Raw genomic sequence first — 26,923 nt, 5'->3', positions numbered from 1 at the left:
GCGACAATTCCATTTAACTGCATTGTCGATAATAAATTTCATTCAGCCAACACAAGCGAACGAAGCAAAGCATCAAGCTCCAAGTTTGAATTAACGACATGAAACTGAAAGTCACCGAACGATTTAAATAAACCGATTTGGCTGTCGGGAATTCCCCTGTATTTGTATGCGGTGTTGTGACGTTTGTTTTGTTTGCAGTTGTTATTGATTGCTCTGAGGTATTCTTTTATTAAATCATCGTTGGCTTGTTTCTTTTTGTGTTAGCGACGATTTTCGATGTAAAAGTAAATACCTGCTGAAATATATTATAATGCCGAAGCGGTCATATCCTAGTGGATCTGAAAAAAGGAAAAAAGCTGTACATCAGAAGGAAGTAATTGAAAAGTTCCAAAATTAACATCATATTTTACTACTACTACTACTACTGGAGAAACTTTTGTAAGTAGCAACCAAACCGAAAATCTTCTACATGATGAGTCGTGTCGTTCACAAATTGCGGAAATTTTTGAATCCCCATGTTCTTCAACAATTTCCACCAACTTTGGAAAAGACATGGAATCAGAAAGCGACCGTCCCTATGACGAAAGAGTAACAAATTCGGTGATTTCACAAATATCGACAACTATGTCAGTAGAACAACAACAGTTTTCCAACGCAGAAGAAATGTCACACGATATCGCTGATTATTTTCATGAAAATTTTACAAAAAAAAAGTCACGAAATATTGATTCGTAAGGGACCTGCATATTTTCAAAACAAAGATTCTGACTTTTCTGATACATCCAAAACCTACACAGATGGTGATAGGTCAGTAACTAGGTATTTCAACAAATCATTGTTTATTCGCAAATTGAAAAACAATGAAAGCGTCGAAAGAAAATGGTTGTTGTTCTCGCCATCCAAAAAGTCTGTATTTTGTTTTTCATGCTCCTTGTTTAACCCCTCTGATTTAAATCTAAGCTCTTCGAGTGGATGTAATGATTGGAAGCACATTAATCACATAATATTAGCACATGAAAATAACCCAGCACATAGGCAATCTATGATAACTTATCTAGCACGAAGTAAAGCGGTTGGTAGAGCAGATATTGACTTAATATCTCAACATCAAAAAGAAGTGGATTATTGGAAAAATGTACTTAAACGGATTGTAGCTATTGTAAAATTTTTGAAATCGAGAGGGCTTCCGTTTCGGGGTGACAATGAAATCCTAGGATCTCCTAATAATGGAAATTATTTGGGATGTGTGGAATTATTGAGTGAATTCGATCCATTTATAGCAGATCACTTAAAAAACTTTGGGAATCCTGGAAAAGGTAACATTTCTTATTTATCAGCGAATATTTGTAACGAGTTTATTGACGCAATGGGAAAACAGGTTCTAAAAAAAATTGTAAATGAGGTTAAATTAGCAAAATATTTTTCCATTAGCGTTGATAGTACGCCCGATCTGTCTCATGTTGGCCAGCTAACTTTTATAATTCGATACGTGCATGGCAGTGTTCCTGTTGAAAGGTTTCTGACGTTTATTCCTATTAAAGAGCATAAATCTGGGTATTTAGCGGAAATCATCTTGCATTTTTTAGATAACCATGATATTCCCATAAAAGACTGCAGAGGACAAAGCTACGACAATGCTTCAATTATGTCGGGGAAGTATACTGGTCTACAAGCAAGGATCAAGGAGAAATGTGAACTTGCCACCTTTGTACCATGCGCGGGACATTCATTGAACTTAGTAGGTGTACATGCTGCTGTGTGTGTATCGGAGGCAATAAAGTTTTTTGAAATGGCTCAGAAAGTGTATAACTTTTTTTCGGGCTCTACTCATCGATGGAATATATTGACAGAACATTTAGGATCAAAAAAAGTTGTTAAAAGTCTTTCACAAACCAGATGGTCAGCCCGAGCAGATGCAGTAAGCGCCTTGCATGAAGGTCATGAACAAGTTATAGAAGCTTTGATATCCATCGAAAACGATACAGAACAGGTACGAGAAACTAGAGACGAAGCGCTCAGTCTGTCCAGAAAAATGGAAAAATTAGAATATATTATACTAACGGAAATTTGGAACAGTGTATTGAAAAGAATAGACAAAATAAGTAATTATCTTCAAAAAGAAACAATAACACTGAACGTTGCAACTAATATGTTAACTTCACTTGATGATTTTTTTATTAGCCTCAGGGATAAATTTGATTACTTCGAATCGTCTGCCAAAGAAAGAAACCCGGAATCTGACTACAAGGACCTATCTCAAAGAAAAAAAAAACGCAGAAGTTCTCGCCAGAGTTTTTTTGATAGCTCTGCACCGTCAGTCAAACTGAATGGAAGAGAGAAATTTAGAATAGAAACCTTTCTTCCCCTAATTGATACCCTCAGCGTTCATCTAAAACAGCGATTAAGTTCGTATCAGCATATTAGTAAACGTTTTGATTTATTTTTTCGCCTGAAAACTCTGAATCCTGAAGAGTTGAGACAATGTTGCAAAGAATTTGCTGAATTTTATTATGAAGACGTTAATGAGAAGGAGTTAGAAATAGAATGTTTGCATTTAAAAGAATACTTGAAAATTGATGACAGTGAAAATAAGGATTGCATATTAAAAATATATCAGCTTTTGATAGAAAACCAAATTGAAGACACATTTCCAAATGTAGAAATCGCTTCGAGAATCTTTTTAAGCATGATGGTAACTAACTGCAGTGGAGAACGCTCCTTTTCCAAATTAAAAAGAATTAAAAATGAATTAGGAAGTACAATGCTTCAAGAGAGATTAACCAGTTTATCGCTGACGTCCATATAATCTGATATACTAAAAAGCATAGATTTTGAAGAAGTTATTAACGAGTTTGCCCATCTGAAATCTAGAAAGATTCCTCTTCAAATAACATAGATTTTTAAACACCAACTTGTAAATACTCAAACAGTAACTTTTGTGGACTATATTACATTTATTTATTAGTTTCATGAGATTGTTAATCAAAATAAATATTTAACCTGGTTTACCTACTTTCTTTGTCTATTCTACCAAAATAGGGTTCCGTCAAAGTCATAGGGGCCCCATTATCCTAATGTGCCCAGGGCCCCCAATAGGTTAAAGACGGCCCTGCAGACAAGAGGTTCTACATCAACGAAGACGTAGACCTCATACTTGGAGGAGACATATATCCCCAAATTATACTGAGCGGTCTGAAAATGAATGTACTAAATACACTTTTGGCCCAAGAGACAGTGTTCGGTTGGATACTAACCGGTCTCATCGAAGCACCGAGTCCAACGAAGAGCATCATGTCATTCTACAACGAAGTTGCGTTGGACAACCAATTAAAAGCTTTCTGGGAGGTAGAAAATGTTCCCAAAAATAAAATGCTTAATGAAGAAGAAATGTATTGTGAACATTTATTTAAGGAAACGACAAAACGTGATGAAAATGGGAGGTATACAGTTTCGCTGCCATTCAGGCAGGATTACCCTGAGAATATTAAATTAAGACCGTCACTAAAGCGCGCATGTTCACAATACTTCAGAAATGAGGGGCGATTACTGAAAAACCAAGAGTTAGGAAAAGAGTATGTTCGGGTGTTGTCAGAATACGAAACACTTGGACATATGAGAAAAATCAAGAATAATATACCATCCGACGTTTCGGATAATTATTTTCTGCCCCACCACGCCGTTGTAAAGGCGGAAAGTACCACTACCAAGGTGCGCGTCGTCTTCAACGCGTCAAGTCCGACGGCAAATGGCATTAGTCTAAACGACATACTCCACCCAGGTCCAGTACTCCAAGCAGACTTGCCCATTTTAATTCTACGTTGGGGACTACCGCTTTGTCTTTAATAGCGACATAGAAAATATGTATAGGCAAATTTGGGTGACCGATAATCACGCCAAATTTCAAAGAATTGTCCATCGAACATCCTCCAACGAACCCATCAGTCTTTACGAACTAAAGACTGTCACATTTGGTGTAAACTGCGCCCCCTACCTCGCGATACGGTCACTTCTACAATTGACTGATGATGTAGAAAATACCCACCCAATAGCATCGGGTATCTTACGAGAAAGTATGTATGTCGACGACGTTTTATCTGGAGGACATACAATAGCGTCAACTATAAGAGCAAGAAACGAGATTCGCGAAGCATTACACTCAGGTGGCTTTCCATTGCGCAAGTGGACATCAAATTGTGAGGAAATCCTTCAGGACATCCCCAAAACGGATCTGCTCAGCGAGGACTTCCTAGCGTTTGAAGAGGCTAGCTCGGTGAAGGCACTCGGAACGCGCATTCAGACATGTTTTGCTTCACCGCAGGAGATTAGAGAATGGCGAGAACATCACCAAACGCGCAATCCTATCCGCTATAGCCAAAATTTTCGACCCTTTATACTGGCTTGCACTAATGGTCATAGTGGCAAAAATACTAATGCAGAATATCTGGTTAGAGGGCACCAGGTGGGACGAGCATGTCTCCCCAACTACCTTAGAACGGTGGGAAAATTTCACCCAATACTATAGCGAAATAGATAACATTAGGATACCGCGGTGGGTAAATTTTTCACCGGAAGACGACATAGAAGTCCACGGCTTCTGTGAAGCTTCCGAGAAAGCATATGCGGCAGCGATATACATGCGCGTGAAAAGAGACGATCAGATTTCCATACCTTTACTTTTAGCAAAAACCAGAGTAGCTCCAGTGAAAACCATCTCGCTACCACGTTTAGAACTCTGCGGCGCCGTGCTGCTTGCAGAAATCATGGAATCAACATTCCGAAACATTCATTTGGGACCAGCAAAAGTTCGCCTCTGGACGGATTCAACCATCGTACTCGCATGGATAAAAAAGCCGCCCTGTTCCTGGTCAACCTTCGTCGCACACCGAATCACTAAGATCATCGATATGGTCGGTAGCAAGGACTGGCTTCACGTGGACTCGGAATCTAATCCAGCGGATCTAGGAAGCAGAGGACTACTTGCATCAGAGTCAAAAATTCGTTGTGGTGGCAGGGACCTTCTTGGCTGCAAGAAGACAATTCCCACTGGCCAGCACAAGAGACCGAATACAAAACGTCCGTTGAGGAGAAGAGGGCACACACATATGCCACGAAAAGGGTAGATCATGTAGATATTCTTGACCGTTTTTCAAATTTACCCAGGGCTTTGAAGGTTCTATCCTATGTTAGGAGGTTTTATAAAAGAACTCACCCAGGAACAAAAGCCTCGTTCCACGAAAAGGCGTGTATAATCTCATCCGATGAGATTAAGGCAACGACTCAAACATTAATACGAGTCTGCCAGAAACAACTTTACGGTACAGAATATTTAAAATTGATCGAGAGAGTGAAATACTGTCACTCAACCATACATCGACAAAGATGATATTATTAGAACAGGGGGCGTATAGCGGCTTCAAAAGACATGTCATACAACGAGCGTCATCCGATCACCTTGCCTTATAATTGTAGGCTGTCTCGCCTTACAGTTATGATGGCTCATCATGACTCCCTTCATGGCGAGAACCGTCTTGTCGTCTTGTCCGAACCCAATACTGGATACCGAATGTCAAGACCATGATCAGAGCCATCATCCTCAATTGCAAAACCTTCACCGAAAGCAGGCGCAGTACCAACTTATGGGGACCCTTTCCTGCGAACGGACTACTTTTACCCGCGCGTTCACCAATACCGGGGTAGACTTTGCGGGACCTTTCGACATCAAAAGCTACCGCGGTAGGGGATGTCGACTGTCGAAAGGCTACTTATGCCTTTTTGTCTGTTTCTCCACTAAGGCCATCCACTTAGAAGCCACTAGTGACCTAGTACTCCATGCTTTCTCGCAGTCTTTGCGCGTTTTATCGCGAGAAGGGGATGTCCGATAAACATCTAATCCAACAATGGTACAAACTTTGTCGGAGTGTCAAGATCTTTACGATCCGAATTTAAAGCCTTCCTGGCAGAAAGCCGAGACAAAACAGTCTCCAAGTATAGCCATCAAGCATTAGCTTGGCATTTTATTCCCGCCGGCGCTCCACATATGGGCGGCCAGTAGGAAGCGGGAGTGAAGAGCTTCAAAAACCACTTCAAAAAGGTCGCTTCTCTCCATAAATATACCATGGAGGAGTTCCACACCCTTTTGTGCCGGATCGAGGTAAGTCTAAACTCACGGTCTCTCAGCCCGGCGTCCAATGACCCAACGGACCTGGAGCCACTAAACCCAGGACATTTCCTCACGGGCAGCCATCTTCTGGCGCCACCAGAACCGGACGTGAACGAAAGCCCGGCCTCCATAATAAACAGATGGCCGAAGCTTAAGGCCCTCCATCAAACCTTCTGCCGTCGGTGGAAAACCGAATACCTTTCCGAACTTCAAAAACGAGTGACGTGGAAACAGTCAAAGCAACATCAAAGTGGATGATCTAGTTGTCATCAAAGAGGACAACTTATCTCCCAACGAATGGAGGTTAGTAGAGTCGTCAACGTACACCCCGGCGAAGATAACCGAGTACGTGTAGTCGACCTCATAACCGAGAAGGGTCAAGTCAGCCGACCTTTGGTCAAACTGATCCTTCTTCCCACGGAGATAGATTGTGAGAGAACCAAGAGTCTCTCTTAACAATCCCCCCGTCCGTCGGTGGAAAACCGAATACCTTTCCGAACTTCAAAAACGAGTGAAGTGGAAACAGTCAAAGCAACATCAAAGTGGATGATCTAGTTCTCATCAAAGAGGACAACTTATCTCCCAACGAATGGAGGTTAGTAGAGTCGTCAACGTACACCCCGGTGAAGATAACCGAGTACGTGTAGTCGACCTCATAACCGAGAAGGGTCAAGTCGGACGACCTTTCGTCAAACTGATCCTTCTTCCCACGGAGATAGATTGTGAGAGGACCAAGAGCCTCTCTTAACAATCCCCCCGTTCCTCCACATCCCGCCTTTCAAAAAAAAATATCCCACAAATTCACTCGCTCACCCCGAGCGAGGACACAAGAAACCTCCCCACTCACTCGTTATTCTATAGCGAGTATACCAGAAAAGCCCTTACGCAGACCCTCGGTCTGCCACAGAAAACAAAGGCACTCGGCCCATAATCTTTTTAAATTTTCACAATTTCAAAACCCAGCTCTCGTTCACCCGGAACGAGGCCAACCAACAACCCTAATGCAGATCCCCCATCTGCCACAAAACACTTATTTTTTGAATTTTCAAAATTAAACCCCACATTCACTCGCTCACCCCGAGCGAGGACACCAAAAAATTCCAAATTCACTCACTCCCCAGAGCGAGGACCCCAGAACCCTCCAAATACAAACAAAATAACCGAAATATCCAACACGCTATAATGTTTGCGATATTGGCATCTTAGTGGGTGGGAAAAGTGCTCCGTAATTTTAAATAATTATTTAATATGAACTGAATTTGAACTACATACCTTTATTCATATCAAAAAATTTAAAAGCGATTTACCACAATATATGTCTCAATTAGTTAGCACAAAATTACATCCAGACCGATTCATGAACTTTAGCTGCACACTCTTCTACATACTGCCGAATTGCATTCCTAGTATAACGTTGCTCGCGTGAACGTTCATGCAACTAAATGCATTAAACAAAATATTGTATAAAATTAAAACACCTTCAGTTTTACAACTTTTATAACTCACTGTTACTGCTGCTGCACCCCACTCTTCAACTAGCGGCATCAAATCGTGGGCATCCTTGTTGACCACATCAATTCCGAATACCGCACAAATTACTGCATTGTGGTCATGGCATCGCCATATACCTTCAAACAAAATCATCATCCACTGACGCAATATCTCCTTGTGGCGCTGCCAGGGCATGAGCGAGTTCGTGCATTCTACCGTAAAGCAGCAACTTTCACGTCTAGTTACGTATCTCTTCGAGTAGTAAATTCACTTTTGGTGTTGTGATAGCAAAGAAAAGCAAATTTCACATTCCTCCACTGGATTTTTATACACCTTAAGTCGACCTGGATTGGTAGCTTTGTTGAATGGATTTATTACGTGTGCGCCCTTAAAAAATTCCTCTATATTGCCATCAAAATATTTGCCTAGTAGCTTTTCCTTATCCCATTTATAGTGATTAAGGAGTATGCTGATGATTTTGGGCGGTAGCTTGAGCACATTGTTAACCTCGTCGATTATTTCACGCTGGTGCAGTACTATTTCATCTGTGGTTAGCATTTCATATTGATACTCTTCTGTTTCCATTTGACGATCGTGACAGGAAGGTATATCAACTTCCATATCGAAATCTTCATCACCCTCATCACCAGACGATACATTGCCAGAGTCGACATTCTCCATTTGGTATGAATATATATTATTTGTTTATTTTTCTTGATACTCCTTAAGCTTAGCATCCTGTGGATCTTCATTTTTCACAGTTTTTATATTGTATTGTTTTAGCGCGTGAAGCGTAACGCAAGTTGTTAATGTTTCATCATAATTATACGAGGATGGACCTATGTTGGCTATCATGATAGTTTTTGAATTGCCCCCAGCGAATCTTGTAATAGACGTATTAGCTTTGAATCACGATAGGGCACATGTGGTGAATTTTCAGCCAACGCAGAGATAACGTTACCTAATGAGGATAATGCTAGGTTAATTTTTCTTGCCTCTTTTAAACGTTCTGCTGAAGCTCCTGCCTTCGACTGACGCTCACTACCCGCCAAATCGATTAAATTCAATTTACCTACTTTTATGGTATTCGTCTCAATGTCGCACATTTCAATGCGTATCATAAATGTGTATCATGTGACCGCGAACTGTGCTCGTTCATATTAGTGAAGCCGACAGTACGATTTTTATTGCCAATATGCATAACATTCAACATATCATCCACACTTTTACAATGAACTGCATGTAAATTAGGTACATAAACTCCTGAGCCACGTTCGCGGACTTCTAAATGTATGCAATTCGGTTTAAGTAAGTCACGCAACTCCTCCATATAAATTTCCAACTAACTAACATCCACAAGAAATTGAAAGTTTTCCGTAGGATTGATGTGCAACCATATTTGTTCAAATGTTCTGGTATTATACACATAAGCTCTGTGTGACCACGCACACCCTTCATCGTACGTGTTTTACCTGTACCAGTTTGCCCGTAAGGCGGCCACCGTGGTGTGATGGTAGCGTGCTCCGCCTATCACACCGTATGCCCTGGGTTCAACTCCCGGGCAAAGCAACATCAAAATTTTAGAAATAAGGTTTTTCAATTAGAAGAAAATTTTTCTAAGCGGGGTCGCCCCTCGGCAGTGACTGGCAAGCGCTCTGAGTGTATTTCTGCCATGAAAAGCTCTCAGTGAAAACTCATCTGCCTTGCAGATGCCGTTCGGAGTCGGCATAAAACATGTAGGTCCCGTCCGGCCAATTTGTAGGGAAAATCAAGAGGAGCACGACGCAAATTGGAAGAGAAGCTCGGCCTTAGATCTCTTCGGAGGTTATCGCGCCTTACATTTATTTTTATTTATTAGTTTGCCCGTAAGCGAATATACAACCATTAAATCCTTCAAGCACTGAACTTACTACTTCATTGTAAATATTAATTTGTGATGCACTCGCATCGTATGCGGCATCATATGTAAACATTTTTGTCTGCTCCTTATTTGCATATGTTAGGTTTGTAATCTCGACGACGCCACGATTTGGATAAACAGCTACGACTGCCTCTGATCCTTCATTGCGTTCACGATTGCTCATGGGACAACAACGTACTACCACATGTGCGCACTCATTGGGTGTTTCGCTTCCAGCCATACCCGGACGTCGTGATCGTGCACTCACTTTGTTGTGCTCTACCACTTCAAAAGACTTGGTGGAGTCAGAGAAAGTCAAATAATGTATAATATATTCGATTTTCTCTGGTGGAGTGCAAAGTTTGTTGTATTGAACTTTACCAATTTTTTGTTTATTTTTCTTCTTTTAATAATGCATTATTTGTGCGTTTACACTAGATTCAAACGTCAAAAGCAATTGTACACGCAGCGATTGTTTTGGTATGTTTACCTTTGTAGCTATTGAAGTTTCGTGTTTTCGTATACAAAATATGTTTATGTTAAATTCGCAGGCTTATATTGCGACCAAGTCAAATTTAGGCAATTATTTTAAGAATTATCGTATTATACAAAGGATTGATTGGTGACTTCAGTATAAATTGTTGTTGTAGCCACCAACATTTTAGTGATATCATCCTCTTTGAGGGACAGAATATCCAGTCCTCCCGACATTTTAACGTTTTAAGAGTAACGGAACGTTGTGGATGCCACTGGGAGCGTTCACAAAAAAAAACAAAAAAAATCGTTGGTATTCAGCTCCACGATATAAGTTCAATGGGTTACGCCAAACTTTGCATTCGAGAAAGGAAGAAGTGCCCAGTATGGCTCGGGTATAGTGCCGCTGCCCTCGCGTATTTCTAACAATAGCGAAAGCATTTGAAAAACATAAGGCATAAATTCCAATATGTCTTGTTGCAATATGCCCTGGAAAATAGGAAATAATGTCTCTTCAAAGGAACTAACTTGCTCCTGGCTCTGTTGTGCACACGATTTTCATTGCCAGTGATAGCGTTTCAAAGAGATAGTGATTAAAATGCGGCCGTGATGGATTTTTTGGGACCAAAACCTGCAAAGAAAACAAAGAAAATCCATTAATACAAATACATAAATGGGCATCGCAAAAAAGGTGACAACTGACGCCGCGGCCGACGCCGCAGTTGTAGCACCCCTTTTGCGTTGCCGGTATATCTAAAATCAGAACGAAATCTGATACAAAACCGTCTCCTGGACCTATACAATCAGCCACCTAGAAATAAAAGAAATTTAATTAATAACATGAAATAAAAGAAATATTTATCATTAATATTTTATATTATATTATCAAAGAATTTACTATACTTACCGCTGTCACCATTCTCCAACCACGCGTAAAAATGAAAAGAATGAAGCAATATACCGTTTGCTTCAATTCTGTGGAATTTACGTTATATACATAGGTATGTATCAATGTTCGCGAGTATTTTTTCGTTTTTGCTCTTGCCGCTGGTATGCTTATACCAGTGCGCGGACTTTAAATAATGAAAATGTTGGTAGTGGTCGATTTTTCCAATGTGCTAAAAATACTGCCATAAAACCACAGACATGTTCTCTTACTTTAAACTTTATTTTCTTTCAGAATTGTGCACATAAACTGATGAAAATAGAGCAGGACAATATATGCGTGCGCATTCACAACATTCATTTAATAACCAAATTTATTTCTTGTCTTTGAAGTCTGTTCACAAATGTTTCAAAATGTGATTGGTTTGGTCCGCATCACCCCTTAATGTCATTTGGATGTGCGCGACAATTCAATACCAAATGATTACAATTTTTGGTTTTAATGCGAAGATATTGAAATGGTGTTAGATTTTTTGGGTTTGGTGGTAGGAGTAGCAGGAAAGGAAAATGGGTCAAAAAGTTTGGCAAATCTACCAATGCGGCAAAGTCCGTGCACTGGCTGTTAATATGCTTATAGCAACGTATGGGCATATATATGCCGAGTTTAAATGTACATTATATTAGGGATGCATAAAAGGAGACAAACGGGTACCCAAAAACCCGTTTCTGACAAATCGGTATCGGAGCCAAATACCCTTCGGGAACCGTAATCATTTGCTAAAGGCCGTCTATTAAACAGGACTCCAAGCCTAATTGGGGAAAGGTTTAAGAAATAAGCGAAGGGCAATGCAAACAAATAAAAAATTATACATTTTATAAATCTCTCCCCTCTTCCAAAACGAACATTTTTTTTTATTTTTTTCTTTATATAGCATACAATTTTGCTGTCCAAAATTTTTTTTTTGCGGCGGGCAGGAAAGTTGTTGGTTTTCAGCACCAACAACACAAATAACAGCGACTCAAAAGAACCCATGCTATACACTCTCTACCCGGTTCGGTACCAGAATGTGCGAACCGAAAATCGTAAATGCTAATTTTTCTGCAGCACTAGTGTGCCCGTGGCTAACTAAAACGCTACCGGCTGACACAAAAAAAAAAAAAATAGACAAATAAGGCACTAAAGACCCAGGCACATAACGTGCGGGGAAAGAGGCCATGCACATAATGTGCGCCAAATATGAATATTTTTACGCTGCTACAGATGGTTTTCCCCTACGCACGCGCTAATAAAATTTCCCAAATCTCAATAATACAATTAGGGACCACTCGCCCCTGCACTTTGACAATGACCCGACCCATTCAAACCTATTTCACTCCTTTCAGGAAAATGGGTCGTTTTGCCGCTTTGAAACGCTGAAACGGCGAGAAGCACCACACGATGCTGCACATCGCCTCGATCGACGAAGAGGAGCAGCTATTACGAGAATAACGCTCCAAGCCATGGAGCGGATAGACGACTCAATCTCTTTATATGCGTCGGACGCTGGAACGGAGACTGGACCTCTTCGTCCACCCCGAAACCGAGATGCCAGCCAACCCGAGCGGGGACGCGGTCTCTTCGTCCGACCATACCGCCTACAGCCAAATCATTTCGACCACTTTTGCAGCACGAGAGGAAGCGGCTGCAACAAGGGACAGCGACAGCACAGCGCCATACATATAACGGCCGAGCGGAGACCCGGTCTCTTCGCCGGCAAACCAGGAACCCCCAACGGAGACGACATTCAAGCGACTGCAGAGCGGAAACAAGGCCTCTTCGCCTGCACCAATGACATCAGCCACAAGATCGCAGCCACGGATGCAACACGCTGTAGCTCACCACAGTGTCCACCTTCCGGTCAGGGCTCGTAGCCCAGTATTCAGCTGCCACCGCCACCATGATACCAACGGTAGCGATCACACCCACCGCGGTCGTGAAGATAGAAGCTGGGGGGCGGCTACACCTCGCCCGCGACTTAATTGACGGATGCTTCCCCACCACCGTGATCGCAGATGAGCTCGCCCGGGAGCTCCAACTCCCTACCAGCACCATTGGCGGGCAAGCAGGATGCCCACTACGCATACGAGGAAGACACGGCCAAAACAAACGAATTGCAACCCATGCGGCGGTCGTGTCCAATTTTCGGCGAATGGACCCCACGACTAGCGTCGATAGCGCCATCGCATCCCCGTATGCACATCTCCGTCTGGCGGATCCGCACATTTATACATCCGCCCCGATCCGCCTCGTACTAGGGACAGACGTATATGCGGAAATAATGCTACCAGGGATTCTGCCCACCACGTTTGGACCTTTGCTAGCTCAGAGTACCATCTTCGGTTGGGTACTCTCGGGCACAACGAAGGCCTAACATCAAAATGTTCGGTAACGACCGAATTACATGCATTTTTACACGTTTTATACTTTGTTATTTTATTGAATTTCTGCTGTACACAGTTGCGAGAGGTGTGCATTGTGAATTCGTACAAGCGACACATCTTTCTATTCCTCCAGCGCCATACCTACCTGTCAAATAATAGCTATCCGGGAGAACGCGAATGGCCAGAGAATGGAAGAAGGGTTTGTTTTTTGCTCGCCGTTATTAAATTGAAGTGCCATGAATTGAACATTTGTGTTTCAAATCAGCCATTCTTTAAATGTGTACACAGAAAATCAGACTACATACGAATATTCATTTCTAAAAGCAAGTTTAGATTAAATTTGAGCAACAATCTACGCAGGCATTTTAAAATATGTAAATAAAGCAATATACCAGTCGTCTACAAAAATGTTTGAGAACCACTGTTGAGCTAGTGATTTAAGTAATCGAACAGCGATTGAGCAGGTGATGCTTACTATTGTGAACGTCTTTATAAAACATTCGCCACTTGTATGAATTCACAATGGAGGTATGCTTTTACACATGCACGTGTGTGTGTGCAGGTTGTCAGCACCCATGCGCGTATATGTGGGGTGGTTGTATGTGTGGCCTTTCCCCTCCTTAACACCAGAGGACTTTTTAGCGGCTTAGCGGTTGTCCTCAACGGGACAACCGGCCTCTTTTATGATCGGCCGCCAAGAAGTTCACATCGCCCAGGATCACCATCGTCACTTTAAACACAAAGGTAATATTGTATCAACATTGTATATTTTCCTTCACTCTGAATTAAATATTATATTATAATGAGGAAATTCCTCTTTGTGTTCTCTTTTATTGTATTTCTGAGTGAACCTTCCCGAGATCGACCCTTGTGCGCCTACCCACTGCCGTTTTACGACTCACTCAGGCCGAACATTGGTCCTCCTCACCGAGAACGGAAAGCACCCTTTATAATACAGTCCACTACTTCATACAGATAATCAACGTGTAAGCACAATCTGGCGAGAAAAATTTTTTGTCTAGAGGATTATTTGCCCCAACAGCCAGAAACACAGAAATGAGTGTTTCTATATATAAATACCAGAGCCACCGGATTCACAGCTTAAACGAGAAGTGTTATATTTCTTGCCACTTTTTTTTAAGTGTTATTAAAGAAAAATAAAGAAAACACCCGTGTTGTGCTCGAAAAATTGAAATCGAAAAGAAGTGTCAAAAGTGAAATTATTTAGTGAGCACCATTTTTCCCGTTCCATTTTAAAATTTAAATCACTCGGTTTGTTAATTTATTTCGGTACTTGTGATTATCTGGTTTATCCCCCCACCAGTGGTAAGGTTTTCCAGACACAACATAAGGAAGAGGTAACCTAACCTCACTTTCCGCACTATATTGAATAGGTTTTTTGTTTGTTTTTTTTTTGCACATCACAAACACGAAATTAAGTTCAAATTAATTAATTCGGTGCGCACTTCACTTTAAACACTTGTTACGCCTTTGTTTTTCCGCTTATTTTCGATTTCAATAGCAATATCGCACGCACTTTCTAATCCTTGTTCACATTTAACCCATTGACTGTGGAGGTAGCGAGTGGTCCCTTCTTGTTGTTGTCGCTACTGAGACAGAAATTCCAAAAATAAACCCTTCTTGTTGTCACTGTTGGGACCAAAAGTTTGGAAGAATAAACCTCAGTTTTGTCGCTACCGAGACAAAAAGTTTATAACACAAGCCCTTTTCGTTGTCGCTACTCTGACGAAGCCTGCAACAAACAAAAGTTCAATAGTTTTTATTTAGGGCTGGGCAGGTATTTTAACTCTGAAGAGTTCTATTTTTCTAATCGGAAATTTTCTCGTTAATAAACGTAAATAAAACAATGGAAACCTACATCCGTTTAGCAGAATCAGTCGCAAAGTTTGACAAAGATTATAGCCTTATTCCGGAAAGCGACCATAGCAAACACACCCTTGCAATACAGCAGGAAGAGTTGCGGTCCTTGTAGAAGAAGGTAAAGTCTGCTTTTGATTCGCTATTGGGATCTGATGAGGTGTCAGCGGATGACGTTATGGCTGTCAGAAAGAAGCAAAAGGCAGCATACGCAATCTACGTGCGATGTTCAGCGTCTATATCTGCTGAGAAAGAAAAATACAAGAAGGATGAAAAGAACGTCAACCCTGAACAAGAACCTCATGGGCATAAAATTCGCCTCCCTGCTTGCGACACGGAAGTCTTTAAAGGGGATTATCTGTCTTGACCAACTTTTCGTGACCTGTTCACGGCAATTTATATAAACAACTCTAGCTTGAAAGGGGTGGAAAAGTTATTCCATCTCAACAACAAAACGCAGGGCGAAGCAAAAGATATCGTTAAAAATGCCCTCTCACAAATGAAGGTTTCGAGATGGCCTGGAAAAACTTGTGTGAAAGATACGAGAACAAACGTATCTTAGTTAACACACAATTACAAATTTTATTCAACTTAAAAAATGTAGAAAGTGAGTGTGGCAGTTAAATAAAAAAGCTGCAAAATGATATAAATAATTGTATTTCGTCCCTCAAATGCCACAAAATTGACACTTCCAATTGGGATGCAATCCTGACTTATCTCTGCTGAACCAAGTTACTAGAGAGCACGTTGGCTCTTTGGGAGCAAAGTATAGACCATAAAATGGACATATCCAAATGGGAGGATATGGATAAATTCCTGTCTAATCGGTTTCAGACACTTGAAACAGTGTTTGGTTTGCAGGGCATGCCACTTCGAAAGTGCAAAAACAAAACGCGTCGCGACAATCGACAGAAACCCCTACGAAAAGACTTGGTGCTTTTCAAACAATAGTATCCAAACAAACAATAAAATCAATTTGTAAAATATGCAAATCCCCTGAGCACAGATTACGAAACTGTTCACGCTTTTGCGAGTTAACCCCAGTAGAAAGGATTAAATTTATAAAATACACAAGTGGCTGCCTGAATTGTTTATCCCCAGGACACACCGTGACGAAGTGCACCAGTTCCTACAACTGTTCCATATGCCGCTCTCGCCACCACACGCTCCTGCATACGGATACCTCTCAGCAAACTGCTCTGCGCAATCCTTTCAAAGATGCGGATAATATCCCAACAACTTCAGCACAGGCGCGACAATCTGCGAACAAGAATGTAAAATCCTGTCATGCCAATTCCAGCACAGGCGTGCTATTAGGAACTGCTCGCGTACACATTCGCCATAATGGTACCGACTTCACCACGCGGGCATAAATTGATTCAGAGTCTGAATGTTCCTTTATAACTGAAAGACTGAAACGTAGAATCAATTTGCCAGCGAGAAAAATACATGCCCAAGCTTCAGGCATCACAAATGCGGTGTCAGCTCAGGTGAAAGAAGCATCCAAAATTGAATTACGTTCACCAGTGGATGCCTGCTTCAGCCTGACTACACCCGTTCTAGTCCTAGCCAAACTCACCGGGAATCTTCCATCCTGCCATATCAACGCCATGACTATGCGGGCATTCCCAGACTTGGTTTTGGCAGACAAGAGGTTCTACATCAACAAAGACGTATACCTCATACTTGGAGGAGACATATATCCCCAAATTATACTGAGCGGTCTGAAAATGAATGTACTAAATACACTTTGGCCCCAAGAGACAGTGTTCGGTTGGATACTAACCGGTCTCATCGAAGCACCGAGTCCAACGAAGAGCATCATGTCATTCTACAACGAAGTTGCGTTGGACAACCAATTAAAAGCTTTCTGGGAGGTATAAAATGTTCCCAAAAATAAAATGCTTAATGAAGAAGAAATGTATTGTGAACAGTTATTTAAGGAAACGACAAAACGTGATGAAAATGGAAGGTATACAGTTTCGCTGCCATTCAGGCAGGATTACCCTGAGAATATTAAATTAGGACCGTCCCTAAATCGCGCATGTTCACAATTCTTCAGAAATGAGGGGCGATTACTGAAAAACCACGAGTTAGGAAAAGAGTATGTTCGGGTGTTGTCGGAATACGAAACACTTGGACATATGAGAAAAATCAAGAATAATATACCATCCGACGTTTCGGATAATTATTTCCTGCCCCACCACGTCGTTGTAAAGGGGGAAAGTACCACTACCAAGGTGCGCGTCGTCTTCAACGCGTCAAGTCCGACGGCAAATAGCATTAGTCTAAACGACATACTCCACCCAGGTCCAGTACTCCAAGCAGACTTGCCCATTTTAATTCTACGTTGGAGACTACCACTTTGTCTTTAATAGTGACATAGAAAAGATTTATAGGCAAATTTGGGTGACCGATAATCACACCAAATTTCAAAGAATTGTCCATCGAACATCCCCCAACGAACCCATCAGTCTTTACGAACTATAGACTGTAACATTTGGTGTAAACTGCGCCCCCTACCTCGCGATATGGTCACTTCTACAATTGGCTGATGATGTAGAAAATACCCACCCAATAGCATCGGGTATCTTACGAGAAAGTATGTATGTCGACGACGTTTTATCTGGAGGAGCAGAGCAAGAAACGAGATTCGCGAAGCATTACACTCAGCTGGCTTTCCATTGCGCAAGTGGACATCAAATTGTGAGGAAATCCTTCAGGACATCCCCAAAACGGATCTGCTCAGCGAGGACTTCCTAGCGTTTGAAGAGACTAGCTCGGTGAAGGCACTCGGAATACGATGGAACGCGCATTCAGACATGTTTTACTTCACCGCAGGAGCTTCAGAGAATGGCGAGAACATCACCAAACGCGCAATCCTATCCGCTATAGCCAAAATTTTCGACCCTTTAGACTGGCTTGCACCAATGGTCATAGTGGCAAAAATACTAATGCAGAATATCTGGTTAGAGGGCACCGGGTGGGACGAGCCTGTCTCCCCAACTACCTTAGAACGGTGGGAAAATTTCACCCAATACTATAGCGAAATAGATAACATTAGGATACCGCGGTGGGTAAATTTTTCACCGGAAGACGACATAGAAGTCCACGGCTTCTGTGAAGCTTCCGAGAAAGCATATGCGGCAGCGATATATATGCGCGTGAAAAGAGACGATCAGGTTTTCATACACTTGCTTTTAGCAAAAACCAGAGTAGCTCCAGTGAAAACCATCTCGCTACCACGTTTAGAAGTCTGCGTCGCCGTGCTGCTTGCAGAAATCATGGAATCAATATTCCGATACATTCATTTGGGACCAGCAAAAGTTCGCCTCTGGACGGATTCAACCATCGTACTCGCATGGATAAGCCGCCCTGTTCCTGGGCAACCTTCGTCGCACACCGAATCACTAAGATCATCGATATGGTCGGTAGCAAGGACTGGCTTCACGTGGACTCGGAATCTAATCCAGCGGATCTAGGAAGCAGAGGACTACTTGCATCAGAGTTGGTCAACAATTCGTTGTGGTGGCAGGGACCTTCTTGGCTGCAAGAAGACTATTCCCACTGGCAAGCACAAGATACCGAATACAAAAGTCCGTTGAGGAGAAGAGGGCACACACATATGCCACGACAAGGGTAGATCATGTAGATATTCTCGACCGTTTTCCAAATTTACCCAGGGCTTTGAAGGTTCTATCCTATGTTAGGAGGTTTTATAAAAGAACTCACCCAAGAACAAAAGCCTCGTTCCACGAAAAGGCGTGTATAATCTCAGCCGATGAGATTAAGGCAACGACTCAAACATTAATACGAGTCTGCCAGAAACAATTTTACGGTACAGAATATTTAAAATTGATCGAGAGAGTGAAATACTGTCACTCAACCCATACATCGACAAAGATGATATTATTAGAACAGGGGGCGTATAGGGGCTTCAAAAGACATGTCATACAACGAGCGTCATCCGATCACCTTGCCTTACAATTGTAGGCTGTCTCGCCTTACAGTTATGATGGCTCATCATGACTCCCTTCATGGCGAGACTCGTCTTGTCGTCTTGTCCGAACCCAATACTGGATACCGAATGTCAAGACCATGATCAGAGCCATCATCCACAATTGCAAAACCTGCATTATTCACCGAAAGCAGGCGCAGTCCCAACTTATGGGGATCCTTCCCTGCGAACGGACTACTTTTCCCGCGCGTTCACCAATACCGGGGTAGACTTTGCGGGACCTTTCGACATCAAAAGCTACCGCGGTAGGGGATGTCGACTGTCGAAAGGCTACTTATGCCTTTTTGTCTGTTTCTCCACTAAGGCCATCCACTTAGAAGCCACTAGTGACCTTAGTACTCCATGCTTTCTCGCAGCCTTTGCGCGTTTTATCGCGAGAAGAGGATGTCTGAAAAACATCTAATCCAACAATGGTACAAACTTTGTCGGAGTGTCAAGATATTTACGATCCGAATTTAAAGCCTTCCTGGCAGAAAGCCGAGACAAAACAGTCTCCAAGTGTAGCCATCAAGCATTAACTTGGCATTTTATTCCCGCCGGCGCTCCACATATGGGCGGCCAGTGGGAAGCGGGAGTGAAGAGCTTCAAAAGCTACTTCAAAAAGGTCGCCTCTCCATAAATATACCATGGAGGAGTTCCAAACCCTTTTGTGCCGGATCGAGGTATGTCTAAATTCACGGCCTCTCAGCCCGACGCCCAATGACCCAACGGACCTGGAGCCACTAACCCCAGGACATTTCCTCACGGGCAGCCATCTTCTGGCGCCGCCAGAACCGGGCGTGAATGAAAGCCCGGCCTCCATAATAAACAGATGGCAGAAGCTCAAGGCCCTCCATTAAACCTTCTGCCGTCGGTGGAAAACCGAATACCTTTCCGAACTTCAAAAACGAGTGAAGTGGAAACAGTCAAAGCAACATCAAAGTGGATGATCTAATTCTCATCAAAGAGGACAACTTATCTCCCAACGAATGGAGGTTAGTAGAGTCGTCAACGTACACCCCGGCGAAAATAACCGAGTACGTGTAGTCGACCTCATAACCGAGAAGGGTCAAGTCGGACGACCTTTGGTCAAACTGATCCTTCTTCCCACGGAGATAGATTGTGAGAGGACCAAGAGCCTCTCTTAACAATCCCCCCGTTCCTCCACATCTCGCCTTTCAAAAAAAATATCCCACAAATTCACTCGCTCACCCCGAGCGAGGACACCAGAAATCTCCCCACTCACTCGTTATTCTATAGCGAGTATACCAGAAAAGCCCTTACGCAGACCCTCGGTCTGCCACAGAAAACAAAGGCACTCGGCCCATAATCTTTTTAAATTTTCAAAATTTCAAAACCCAGCTCTCGTTCACCCGGAACGAGGACAACCAACAACCCTAATGCAGATCCCCCACCTGCCACACAACACATATTTTTTGAATTTTCAAAAATTAAACCCCACATTCACTCGCTCACCCCGAGCGAGGACACCAAAAAATTCCAAATTCACTCACTCCCCAGAGCGAGGACCCCAGAACCCTCCAAATACCAGTGTTCATACGAGGGTCTCGACAAACAAAATAACCGAAATATCCAACACGCTATAATGTTTGCGATATTGGCGTCTTAGTGGGTGGGAAAAGTGCTCCGTAATTTTAAATAATTATTTAATATGAACTGAATTTGAACTACATACCTTTATTCATATCAAAAAATTTAAAAGGTATTTACCACAATATATGTCTCAATTAGTTAGCACAAAACTACATCCAGACCGATTCATGAACTTTAGCTGCACACTCTTCTACATACTGCCGAATTGCATTCCTAGTATAACGTTGCTCGCGTGAACGTTCATGCAACTAAATGTATTAAACAAAATATTGTATAAAATTAAAACACCTTCAGTTTTACAACTTTTATAACTCACGGTTACTGCTGCTGCACCCCACTCTTCAACTAGCGGCATCAAATCGTGGGCATCCTTGTTGACCACATCAATTCCGAACACTGCACAAATTACTCCATTGTGGTCATGGCATCGCCATATACCTTCAAACAAAATCATCATCCACTGACGCACTATCTCCTTGTGGCGCTGCCAGGGCATGAGCGAGTTCGTGCATTCTTCCGCAAAGCAGAAACTTTCACGTCTAGTTACGTATCTCTTCGAGTAGTAAATTCACCTTTGGTGCTGGTGATAGCAAAGAAAAGCAAATTTCACATTCCTCCACTGGATTTTTATACACCTTACGTCGGCTTGGATTGGTAGCTTTGTTGAATGGATTTATTACGTGTGCGCCCTTAAAAAATTCCTCTATATTGCCATCAAAATATTTCCCTAGTAGCTTCTCTTTATCCCATTTATAGTGATTAAGGAGTATGCTGATGAGTTTGGGCGGTAGCTTGAGCACATTGTTACCCTCGTCGATTATTTCACGCTGGTGCAGTACTATTTCATCTGTGGTTAGCATTTCATATTGATACTCTTCTGTTTCCATTTGACGATCGTGACAGGAAGGTATATCAACTTCCATATCGAAATCTTCATCACCCTCATCACCAGACGATACATTGCCACAGTCGACATTCTCCATTTCGTATGAATATATATTATTTGTTTATTTTTCTTGATACTCCTTAAGCTTAGCATCCTGTGGATCTTCATTTTTCACAGTTTTTATTTTGTATTGTTTTAGCGCGTGAAGCGTAACGCGCGTGAAGCGTAACGCAAGTTGTTAATGTTTCATCATAATTATACGAGGATGGACCTATGTTGGCTATCATGATAGTTTTTGAATTGCACCGAGCGAATCTTGTAATAGACGTATTAGCTTTGAATCACGATAGGGCACATGTGGTGAATTTTCAGCCAACGCAGAGATAACGTTACCTAATGAGGATAATGCTAGATCAATTTTGCTTGCCTCTTTTAAACGTTCTGCTGAAGCTCCTGTCTTCGACTGACGCTCACTACCCGCCAAATCGATTAAATTCAATTTACCTACTTTTATGGTATTCGTCTCAATGTCGCACATTTCAATGCGTATCATAAATATAGCATGTGACCGCGAACTGTGCTCGTTCATATTAGTGAAGCCGACAGTACGATTTTTATTGCCAATATGCATAACATTCAACATATCATCCACACTTTTACAATGTACTGCATGTAAATTAGGTACATAAACTCCTGAGCCACGTTCGCGGACTTCCAAATGTTTGGAATTCGGTTTAAGTAAGTCACGCAACTTCTCCATGTAAATTTCCAACTAACTAACATCCACAAGAAATTGAAAGTTTTCCGTAGGATTGATGTGCAACCATATTTGTTCAAATGTTCTTGGTATTATACCCATAAGCTCTGTGTGACCACGCACACCCTTCATCGTATGTGTTTTACCTGTACCAGTTTGCCCGTAAGCGAATATACAACCATTAAATCCTTCAAGCACTGAACTTACTACTTCATTGTAAATATTAATTTGTGATGCACTCGCATCGTATGCGGCATCATATATAAACATTTTTGTCTGTTCCTTATTTGCATCTGTTAGGTTTGTAATCTCGACGACGCCACGATTTGGATAAACAGCTACGACTGCCTCTGATCCTTCATTGCGTTCACGATTTCTCATGGGACAACAACGTACTACCACTTGTGTGCACTCATTGGGTGTTTGGCTTCCAGCCATACCCGGACGTCGTGATCGTGCACTCACTTTGTTGTGCTTTATCACTTCAAAAGACTTGGTGGAGTCAGAGAAGATCAAATAATGTATAATATATTCGATTTTCTCTGGCGGAGTGCAAAGTTTGTTGTATTGAACTTTACCAATTGCTTGTTTATTTTTCTTCTTTTAATAATGCATTATTTGTGCGTTTACACTAGATTCAAACGTCAACAGCAATTGTACACGCCACGGTTGTTTTGGTATGTTTACCTTTGTAGCTATTGAAGTTTCGTGTTTTCGTATACAAAATATGTTTATGTTAAATTCGCAGGCTTATATTGCGACTAAGTCAAATTTAGGTAAATATTTTACTAATTATCTTATTATACAAAGGATTGATTGGTGACTTCAGTATAAATTGTTGTTGTAGCCACCAACATTTTAGTGATATCATCCTCTTTGAGGGACAGAATATCCAGTTCTCCCGACATTTTAACGTTTTAAGAGTAACGGAACGTTGTTAATGCCACTGGGAGCGTTCACAAAAAAAAAAAAACAAACAAAATCGTTGGTATTCAGCTCCACGATATAAGTTCAATGGGATACGCCAAACTTTGCATTCGGGCAAGGAAGAAGTGCCCAGTATGGCTCGGGTATAGTGCCGCTGCCCTCGCGTATTTCTAACAATAGCAAAAGCATTTGAAAAACATAAGGCATAAATTCCAATATGTCTTGTTGCAATATGCCCTGGAAAATAGAAAATAATGTCTCTTCAAAGGAACTAACTTGCTCCTGGCTCTGTTGTGCACATGATTTTTATTGCCAGTGATAGCGTTTCAAAGAGATAGTGATTAAAATGCGGCCGTGATGGATTTTTTGGGACCAAAACCTGCAAAGAAAAAAAAGAAAATCCATTAATACAAATACATAAATGGGCATCGCAAAAAAGGTGACAACTGACGGCGCGGCCGACGCCGCAGTTGGAGCACCCCTTTTGCGTTGCCGGTATATCTAAAATCAGAACGAAATCTGATACAAAACCGTCTCCTGGACCTATACAACCAGCCACCTAGAAATAAAAGAAATTTAATTAATAACATGAAATAAAAGAAATATTTATCATTAATATTTTATATTATATTATTCAAGAATTTACTATACTTACCGCTGTCACCATTCTCCAACCACGCGTAAAAATGAAAAGAATGAAGCAATCTACCGTTTGCTTCAATTCTGTGGAATTTACGTTATATACATAGGTATGTATCAATGTTCGCGAGTATTTTTTCGTTTTTGCCCTTGCCGCTGGTATGCTTATACTAGTGCGCGGACTTTAAATAATGAAAATGTTGGTAGTGGTAGATTTTTCCAATGTGCCAAAAATACTGCCATAAAACCGCAGACATGTTCTCTTACTTTAAACTTTATTTTCGTTCAGAATTGTGCACATAAACTGACGACAATAGAGCAGGACAATATATGCGTGCGCATTCACAACATTCATTTAATAACCAAATTTATTTCTTGTCTTTGAAGTCTGTTCACAAATGTTTCAAAATGTGATTGGTTTGGTCCGCATCATCCCTTAATGTCATTTGGATGTGCGCGACAATTCAATACCAAATGATTACAATATTTGGATTTAATGCGAAGATATTGAAATGGTGTTAGGTTTTTTGGGTTTGGTGGTAGGAGTAGCAGGAAAGGAAAATGGGTCAAAAAGTTTGGCAAATCTACCAATGCGGCAAAGCCCGTGCACTGGCTTTTAATATGCTTATAGCAACGTATGGACATATATATGCCGAGTTTAAATGTACATTATATTAGGGATGCATAAAAGGAGGCAAACGGGTACCCAAAAACCCGTTTCTGAAAAATCGGTATTGGAGCCAAATACCCTTCGGGAACCGTAATCATTTGCTAAAGGCCGTCTATTAAACAGGGCTCCAAGCATAATTGGGGAAAGATTTAAGAAATAAGCGAAATCTCTCCCCTCTTCCAAAACGAACATTTTTTTCTTTATATAGCATACAATTTTGCTGTCCAAAATTTTTTTTTGCGGCGGGCAGGAAAGTTGTTGGTTTTTAGCGCCAACAACACAAATAACAGCGACTCAAAAGAACCCATGCTATACACTCTCTACCCGGTTCGGTACCAGAATGTGCGAACCGAAAATCGTAAAGGCTAATTTTTCTGCAGCACTAGTGTGCCCGTGGGTAACTAAAACGCTACCGGCTGACACAAAAAAAAAATAGACAAATAAAGCACTAAAGACCCAGGCACATAACGTGCGGGGAAAGAGGCCATGCACATAATGTGCGCCAAATATGAATATTTTTACGCTGCTACAGAAGTTTTTCCCCTACGCACGCGCTAATAAAATTTCCCAAATCTCAATAATACAATTAGGGACCACTCGCCCCTGCACTTTGACAATGACCAGACCCATTCAAACCTATTTCACTCCTTTCAGGAAAATGGGTCGTTTTGCCGCTTTGAAACGCTGAAATGGCGAGAAGCACCACACGATGCTGCACATCGCCTCGATCGACGAAGAGGAGCAGCTATTACGAGAAGCCCGCTCCAAGCCATGGAGCGGATAGACGACTCAATCTCTTTATATGCGTCGGACGCTGGAACGGAGACTGGACCTTTTCGTCCACCCCGAAACCGAGATGCCAGCCAAACCGGCGCGGAGACGCGGTCTCTTCGTCCGACCATACCGCCTACAGCCAAATTATTTCGACCACTTTTGCAGCATGAGATGAAGCGGCTCCAACAAGGGACAGCGACAGCACAGCGCCATACATATAACGGCCGACCGGAGACCCGGTCTCTTCGCCGGCAAACCAGGAACCCCCAACGGAGACGACATTCGCGCGACCGCAGAGCGGAACCAAGGCCTCTTCGCCTGCACCAACGACATCAGCCACAACATCGCAGCCACGGATGCAACACGCTGTAGCTCACCACAGTGTCCGCCTTCCGGTCAGGGCTCGTAGCCCAGCATTCAGCTGCCACCGCCACCATGATACCAACGGTAGCGATCACACTCACCGTAGTCGCGAAGATAGAAGCTGGGGGCGGCTACACCTCGCCCGTGCCTTAATTGACGGATGCTCCCCCACCACCGTGATCGCAGATGAGCTCGCCCGGGAGCTCCAACTCCCTACCAGCACCATTGGCGGGCAAGCAGGATGCCTACTACGCATACGAGGAAGACACGGCCAAAACAAACGAATTGCAACCAATGCGGCAGTCGTGTCCAATTTTCGGCGAATGACCCCCACGACCAGCGTCGACAGCGCCATCGCATCCCCGTATGCACATTTCCGTCTGGCGGATCCGCACATTTATTCATCCGACTCGTACTAGGGACAGACGTATATGCGGAAGTAATGCTACCAGGGATTCTGCCCACCACGTTTAGACCTTTGCTAGCTCAGAGTACCATCTTCGGTTGGGTACTCTCGGGCACAACGAAGGCCTAACATCAAAATGTTCGGTAACGACCTAAATACATGCATTTTTACACGTTTTATACTTTGTTATTTTATTGAATTTCTGCTGTACACAGTTGCGAGAGGTGTGCATTGTGAATTCGTAGAAGCGACACATCTTTCTATTCCTACAGTGCCATACCTACCTGGCAAATAATAGCTATCCGGGAGAACGCGAATGGCCAGAGAATGGAAGAAGGGTTTGTTTTTTGCTCGCCGTTATTAAATTGAAGTGCCATGAATTGAACATTTGTGTTTCAAATCAGCCATTCTTTAAATGTGTACACAGAAAATCAGACTACATACGAATATTCATTTCTAAAAGCAAGTTTAGATTAAATTTGAGCAACAATCTACGCAGGCATTTTAAAATATGTAAATAAAGCAATATACCAGTCGTCTACAAAAATGTTTGAGAACCACGGTTGAGCTAGTGATTTAAGTAATCGAACAGCGATTGAGCAGGTGATCGCGGCTGCTTACTATTGTGAACGCCTTTATCAAACATTCGACACTTGTATGAATTCACAATGGAGGTATGCT

General features: G+C 42.1%; 1 protein-coding gene and 2 pseudogenes across 1 annotated transcript in view; all 3 read right to left on the bottom strand.

Moving 5' to 3' along the window:
• Window positions 1–186: 186 nt before the first annotated feature.
• eIF2A (eukaryotic translation initiation factor 2A) overlaps window positions 187–26,923 on the bottom strand; it is a 308,681-nt gene continuing 281,944 nt past the window's right edge. Inside the window, exon 6 of the mRNA XM_067791560.1 lies at window positions 187–338. Coding sequence (XP_067647661.1) covers window positions 235–338 — 104 coding nt within the window. The 3' untranslated portion in view covers window positions 187–234. The remainder of the gene's footprint in view (window positions 339–26,923) is intronic.
• On the bottom strand, window positions 8,357–10,023 carry LOC137253359 (kinesin-like protein Klp68D; annotated as a pseudogene).
• LOC137253856 (kinesin-like protein Klp68D) lies at window positions 21,828–23,016 on the bottom strand (annotated as a pseudogene).

Source organism: Eurosta solidaginis, chromosome 5 (genome assembly GCF_040869045.1).
Source record: "Eurosta solidaginis isolate ZX-2024a chromosome 5, ASM4086904v1, whole genome shotgun sequence".
NCBI lineage: Eukaryota > Metazoa > Arthropoda > Insecta > Diptera > Tephritidae > Eurosta > Eurosta solidaginis.
The sequence above is the reverse complement of the archived record's forward strand: the minus strand, read 5'-3'. Positions and strand labels throughout refer to the sequence as shown.